Source organism: Numida meleagris, chromosome 1 (assembly GCF_002078875.1).
Source record: "Numida meleagris isolate 19003 breed g44 Domestic line chromosome 1, NumMel1.0, whole genome shotgun sequence".
Lineage (NCBI taxonomy): Eukaryota > Metazoa > Chordata > Aves > Galliformes > Numididae > Numida > Numida meleagris.
In genome coordinates this window covers 116,767,414-116,774,683 of record NC_034409.1, presented here as the reverse complement: position 1 = coordinate 116,774,683, position 7,270 = coordinate 116,767,414, and the positions used below count along the sequence as shown (strand labels likewise).

The 7,270-nt window shown below is 39.2% G+C and overlaps 1 protein-coding gene across 1 annotated transcript in view; it reads left to right on the top strand.

The window, feature by feature from the left end:
- Positions 880–7,270, top strand: part of PHEX (phosphate regulating endopeptidase homolog X-linked) — a 96,725-nt gene continuing 90,334 nt past the window's right edge. The window contains exons 1-2 of the mRNA XM_021408898.1: positions 880–1,393; positions 5,554–5,622. Coding sequence (XP_021264573.1) covers positions 1,282–1,393; positions 5,554–5,622 — 181 coding nt within the window. The 5' untranslated portion in view covers positions 880–1,281. The remainder of the gene's footprint in view (positions 1,394–5,553; positions 5,623–7,270) is intronic.

The window sequence follows — 7,270 nt, the reverse complement described above, 5'->3', positions numbered from 1 at the left end:
CCATCTGGGATCCGAGTAAACTTGTGTGCAAGCACACACAGTGCTAATCTGTTTTTTCTCCAGACTGGTAAGTCTGCCATCAGATACACCTTGTCTGTCTTCTCTCCTTATGTGTTCTTTTATCAGAGTGGTTGGGGCTGAGAGAAGAACTCAGTGTAGAATTGACTCAGACACAAATTGTTGAGAGCGTGGACATGACACTGCCTTTCCCTGCATCTTTATGTTTTACATGAGAGTCCAGCTCTGGAGAAATTGAGAGCTCTTCAGAGGGCTGAATGTCACAGTCATATTGGGGAATTCACTCCAAAATGCTTAATTTTATTATGGATTGAATGGGGAAACCTTGCCACCTGGAGAGAAGATTGTCAAGTCTAAGCCCAAAACTGGGAAATCCATGCAAATAAGTCTTTTTCCCCTACTTCCTAACTTAAAGTGCCAAATAGATGCTTTCCATTAAGTTGATAGTGATACTTGACTTGGAGGTAGAGATTCCTCTCCTACAGTTCACTGCATATCAGCAAAGACTGAAATACCTTGCCTGGAAAAAAAAAATCCGGTTCTTAAAGGAGCACTATTCTGTAGGTTGTGCTGATTACTGCTTTTGCTGCATAACTGTGATTTTTGGCACAGAGTGTCACATACCAAATTCCCAAAATACAATGCTACACGATATTCTAAGAGTTCTTAGGAAGCTTTAAAAAGGGATTCATCCACTGGGTGAATATCACTTCTGGTGAAGCCACACAATGCAGCAAGAGTGGTTTAGGACAAGAGAACTTTAGTCAGCAAACTGCCTTTTAAATAAGCACAAAGGAAAACAAAAACCTTCAATCAGTCTTGTGTTTGTAAAAGTTGTCAGAAATCCTGCTTTAATTGTGAAGGCTCTACGGTTATATGTTAGAGTAGCTGAAACATCTGTTCGGCAACATTGTGAAATCCTTGTGCTCTGAACTCTTGATAAAGGGGACTGCTGAGCGATTGGCTCGTAGAGACTTCACAGGCAGCAGGAGCTGTAAGTAGAGTGGTCACTGCTTGCCTTGCCTAGTCCTGGTCAGAGGGAAGCACAGAAGACAGCTACAATTTTACGACTGCATGGTTTTGCTTTGAGAGGGAGAGTGCAGGAAGTGCCTAGGAAATGGTTCACGACAGAAACCTGAAGTTGTAAATAGAAGAGAGAAGGAGAGCTGAGGGATGCAGCTTGCAAGTAGTTGAGCTCCTGATACAACGGCAGCAGAGCAAAACCAGACTTCTTCAAGAGCGAGCACATCCCAGCCCATCCCGATGGAAGGGGAGACGGTACCAGCGAGCAGGAGAGCAGCCAACAGAGCCACGCGGATCGCCCTCGGTGTGTTCGTGGCTGGCACCGTTGCACTTGGCACTGCACTTTTCTTGGGTAAGTGAGAAGGTCCAGGCTGGTGTGAGAGTAACCCTCCCGAGCACGCCCGCTCCATGTGAGTGTTTGTGCCGTGCACTGTATTGTAGTGACAATCCTGGTCTTTTCTTTCTCCCCATTTTATTTTTACCCTGAAGTGTGTCAGCACAGAGAGTTTTTTTTTTTTTTTTTTTTTGTGGGGAATGTTAGAGCTAGAAGCTGTAACGTGAGCTTGTGTAACTATTGAAAGCTGAGTTTAAATATGAATACTTGGCTGAATGTGTTCTAGCTAGAATGGGATTCTTGCACAGAACGGGAAGAAAAGGGTAAGGTTATGAATATTGGTAATGCCAATTACAAACTGGCAGTTTGTGACCAACGTGGACTAAAATTCTGTTTCCTGAAAATCAATTTGTAGCACACACATTTTATGGAATCTGTTGGGTAATCGTTCATTTGGTTTTCCTTATTGATTGGCTAAAATTCTTGCAGAAAACTTCAGTAATTCATATGCTTGCACATTTTTTAGATGTTTCTGTTTTTTTCTACGATGAATCGCAAAGCCGTCTTTGCAAAAATCATGAGGTGCATCTAGGAAGAAGCTAAAATATTTTGATCGGATTTATTAGCTGTTACTTGACAAAATAGAGAAGGCATTATTATTTTATCTCTGGGATTTGAAATCATTTGTAGGTTGGTTTTGTTGGAATATAGAATGTTGGAAGGATATACCTATGGCTATAAATGCACTCAGAAACCACCGGACAGTGAATAGAAAGCAGTACTCTGTAAAAAACCTTGTGGATACCGATCCTCTTATGGAATAATTCTGACAATCCTTTCATTTCTTCAGACCAATTTCCCTGGACCTGAGGAAACTCGGTTTCTATGAAAAGTTTTTTTGCTTCCCTCCCATCATTTATGATGTTGTTTGAAAGGTACTCTTCATTCATAGTCACAACAGAGGAAATGGTGTTAGGTTTTCTAGCAAATATTGGAAGCAGCAGTCTCTCACTCAGATAGTGTTCTGTTGTGGAATCAATTCCACAAACACTTGCACAAAAGTAACTATCGTGTATGTGAAGAATCCCACTCAATTCAATAAAATTCAGTAAAAGCCTTTACAAAGGGATATACAATCAGGATTGGATCCTCACCTTGGTAACACAAACTATTGGTTTTACATGAAAAATAATGTTTTTCACTTAAATAATATGATATCAAACACCAGGAAGTAATGGCAAAACCTTGTTCTTTTTTCAGTATTAATTTGTTTGTTTACTTATTACTTGTACAAAGTAACAGAAGTTTACTACAGTGGATTATCAGTGATATGTCCTTTATCCATGGTTCAGACATGAAAATTTAAGCAAATATAATAATTCTCATAGAGCATTTTGTAAGTGTGTTAAGAACTTTCCGTAATCAGGGATTCGGTATCAAAATTTTCATTGGGCTAATGTCTAAGGAAATAGAAATGTTGGCCTTGTGTCAACCAAAATGTTTTTAGAATTTTTTGGAAATTGTCAGAAGATTTCAACCAAAAGGGCAATGGAAAATAATTAAACTGTTTTAACATTTTTTCAATGAAATGCTCCAGTGTTTCATTTTGACACTGTTTTGCTTGTAAGTTTGTGTTTAACTCTTTTTTAGCTTTGTCAAGCAGAAAAGGAAACCACTGTTTGTGGTCGTCTGAAACATTTCAGGCATCTGACAATGACTTTTTTTCTTTAGTTTTCATTTAATTCATGTAACTCGTTGTTTCTGGTGAACCTGAAACAATTGCCCAACATTTTTTTAAATCTGAGAAGCAGAACATCATCTTCTCCTACTTCTTTTGCTTGTTCTCCTTACAAGTCCTACAACTCCCAGAAGGATCTGGAAGAACCATATGTTTTTATTTGGCATTACTTGCTTGTACCACTGGCACTGAAAGACAGGCCAAATCCCCTCATAGTCCCCTCCTCTTTTCTGGATGTCTGTAGTATCAGAACTGTGAGGGCTGCTTTTAATGATTTATCTTTACTGACACTTTCTCATTCTCCCTCATTTCTCCAGGCTTGATGTGGCTCTAGGCAGCCTGGTCTAGTGGCTGGCAACCCTGCACACAGCAGGGGGGTTGAAAGTAGGTGATCATCATGGTCCTTTTCAACTCAGGCCATTCTGTGATTGTATGATTCTGTGATTCTCACCAAGTGCAAAGGGTGGCAGGGAATTTCCCTCTTTTTTCTACTTTTTAAGAAAAAATCTAGCAAACCTTCCAGACCTGGGTGAGTTCTAAAAGGTTAACTTTAAAGAGGGAAAAAGCAAGACTCCATGAATTGGGTAGAGTGTGATGCTTTTCAAAAACTATTCAGTAATAGCCACATTATCCATTATTTGTAGTTTACATGGCTCAAAATTGTCTTCTGGAGACCTACTCTTTGTTTTCTCCTGTTCCTCAGTATTCCGATTACAGTCTTTGTTTGTTTCAAAATCTAGTGCTTTTCTTGGCTTTCTTTTCTTAGCTAATTGCCAAATTGCCTAGAAGTAGTTTTTGAGACGTTGTTTTTCACTGGTTTATTGCAGTATTTGGTAGTCACTAAGAAGTGACTAAGCTATGAAGACCCCCTTCAGGGATTTTTTTAACAGTAAAATTTTCCTGTGCTGATCTACCTTCTCTCATCTTCCTGTTCTTTTTGAACTACAAGAGAACTTTATAATCATCAGCACTGTCAAAGCTATAATACCATGAAATACTTGCCATACCCTTTTGCTTTTGGTTCTGTTTTTGTTCTTGCTATGGATTGAGTTATTAAAAAAAAAAAATGGAGATAGCGAGGTATTTCTTTATGTCTACTGAGCACATCTACTGAGTCTTATTTCATCTGTCCCTTGGGACTCTTTCTCATCTTCATCCCAAGTATCAATTATCTGCATATTTGCTGCCTGACAAGAGTGTCTCAAATAAGCAATCGTGTTTACATTTCAGTGGCTGTGAAAATGCACATTTTTGAAAGAGGACCAAAATTAACTGAGTATTCCATAGCTCTTGTCAGTGAGGTTTTTGGGAGTGAATAAACTTCCAATACCTTAAGAGGACGGCTCATGCAGATGCTGCTCTCTGGCTTATAAACCAGGGTTTTTGCTGCAGACATTGCCAATTTCGCTTATTCCAAACAATAGTGAGGGGACACCAAAGATGCCAGTGGGGGCAGTTGGTGCAGCGCTGCTGCAGGAAGAGCTGCAGCAGGGAAATCCCTGCAGAAGATGGCTAGGTAGCTCCATGTTCGGAGAACAGCAATGGGGATGGATTGCTTGTGCAGTGGTGGTGCTCACTGCCCCCTGTGTAAGGCTGAAGTGCTGTTACTCCAGGCACTGTGCAAATGGACCACATCACACCGACAACCCTTATTCCATGCTGCCTGAGAGCAAAGACAGATGAAGTTGAGGAATCAGGCACAAGAGGGGAAAAATGAGGGCAGCTCCAAAAATAAATCTTCCTATTTTATTATGTTGGCCCACGTGTCCGAGGCGGATGTTTGTGGTATGGCAGTAGAGGTTGAACCTTCCCATCAATATTCTATCAAATTTTGTTGCCATGTGACAGATGGCAGCTGAGAGCCAGTCTGACACAATGGCATCTGACATGGAAGTGCAGATGAAGCAAAGGAGTGTCATTGAAAGTAGAACTCATTGACATTCATCAATGCTCACTGAATGTTTCTGGAGACCAAACAGTGGATGTGAGCACAGTGAGAGGTGGGTTGTGTGTTTCAGCAGTGGTGGCAGCAATGTGAAAGGCAAGCCACATTCCAGAGGGCCACGCAGACTTTTGTGAGCGTGGCATGCAAGCTCTTGTTCATCACTGGCAAAAGTGCATAGCTAATGGTGGTGACTATGATGAAAAATAGTGTTTGGTGTTTGACAATTTGCTTTCTCAAATAATGTTATTGTGCTTTTTGTATCTGTTGTCATTCCCATGGAAATAAATAAAAGGCATTAGTTTGGGAACAACCTATATATTTTTTAGGAGACGTAGTATTTACCTATTGTATGTTATAAGCATTCTAAATCATTGTGGCTGGAGATGCATTAGGGCCAGAGCTTGCACTGATATTTGAATAATCAAGTATACAATATTTGGCTCAAATGGTCAAAATCCATGACAAATGATCTCATTGTGGTTTTCTATTTTGCAGTTAGCCAAGGTCTTATAAAGTTTCATCCAAAGCAACAGTACTGTTTGACTGCAGAATGCATCGAAGCTGGTAAGCAAAAGTTGTCTCCTATCTATTATATCACGATCACAGTATGTTAATGAGATGTTTATATTGTTTTTTCCATATTTCTTTTCACTCAAGATGTTTAATTAATAATGGTGGTTAAAAAAAATAAGAACTTTTTAAAAAAGGTATTTGTCTAAATTACTGCAGATATGTATATTTTCTGCAACTCAACTTTTAATTGCTTTAGTTCTATTCTATCCAGGTTAACTGAAGTTTCCTGTTGGGTTTGTTTCTATTTTTTATTAGAGGAACCAAACACTGGGTGTCTCAACTTTTTTTTTGTTCCTTCCTGGTAATCAGAAAATATTCAAGTGAATTCTGCACAGAAATGCTCTAGGGTCAGGTCTTACATAGTCATGCGCGTGACTGCAGTATAGGAACTATGGCTCAAAATCTGAAACTACTTCTACATCAGTAGGCTCTTTCCCACACAGGTACGCATGTTGTAAACCTCCTGGAGCTGGGACATCTGTCAATATGAAATGTGAGCTAAAGAGATCAGGTTTGGTAGGACCTAAGTCTCATTTTGTTCTTGTCATTTTGACAGCTTTACTCCCTCTAAATCGATGAAAGTCTTTCACTGAATGCAACGAGAGCAAAGATCAAACAATTGTTTCCACATCTGGAAACCTGGCCCTGGATTCATTTCATTTGAAACAAAGTGGATATTGTGTGAACTTCTAAGAATATTTATTTCCATTCTGAACCACATTAAAACAACACTTGTATTTGAAATCCTGACAAAATTCTGTGGGGCTACATACATAGACTATATACATAGCAGACTAAAAGTTATTTAGTGCAGTCAGTCTCAGAGTTTCTTGAGATGAGAGGTGGAACTACAGTTGAGACATGGAAATATTATAGGAAGTACTCTAAAAATAGTGAATGCTAGAAATAGTACTGTAAAGTCTGTGAAAATAATCAGATGTTCTGATAGGAAATTTAATCAATTTTTCTATTTAATTAATTTATTTAGATAAGCCTCAAAACACTTGGCTATCTAGGCAGAAAATGTCAAGTATCTTCATATTCTCTGTTACTTTACCCACATAGGTTTATGCCATAATCTCTGTAACGTGTGATCATTTGTTTACACACAGAGAAGTTTTTTTTATCAAGCTTGTCAGGCTGATATCTTTCTAATGAGTCTCACCTGCAATAGCAACTGTTGGGGAGGTAGTCACAGAAACGAGCTGAAAATACTACATGTATGTCTCCCACTGAATGGCAAATCAGAACTTGATGTGTTTTGCAGCTACTGAGCTAAAGATAAACAGTGCATAATTTTTGGTAAGCTAATTTGTTTGATACATATCACTGCTGTATTCCTCAGGCACATAATTCCATCATGGCAACAGTGGAGAGTCTGTATTCAGGTGTCTGGCCCCAGAAGGTCACTTTCCTGTAGGTTCAGTGGTCATTGTTCTTAAAACATTTGAGCATTCATTGAATAGATATTTTGTCTTTTTCTGTCTCTTATGTAAGTGTTGTTAGATGCTAGAGAAGCTGGGTGTTATTCTTGCTGCTGTTTCAGAAAGTGCAGAGATCAGGACACTCATCAGTCCTAGAATAGCTAGAGTTTGCTGTGAGTGGGGACAGAATCACATTGCAGAAACTGGTTAATCAT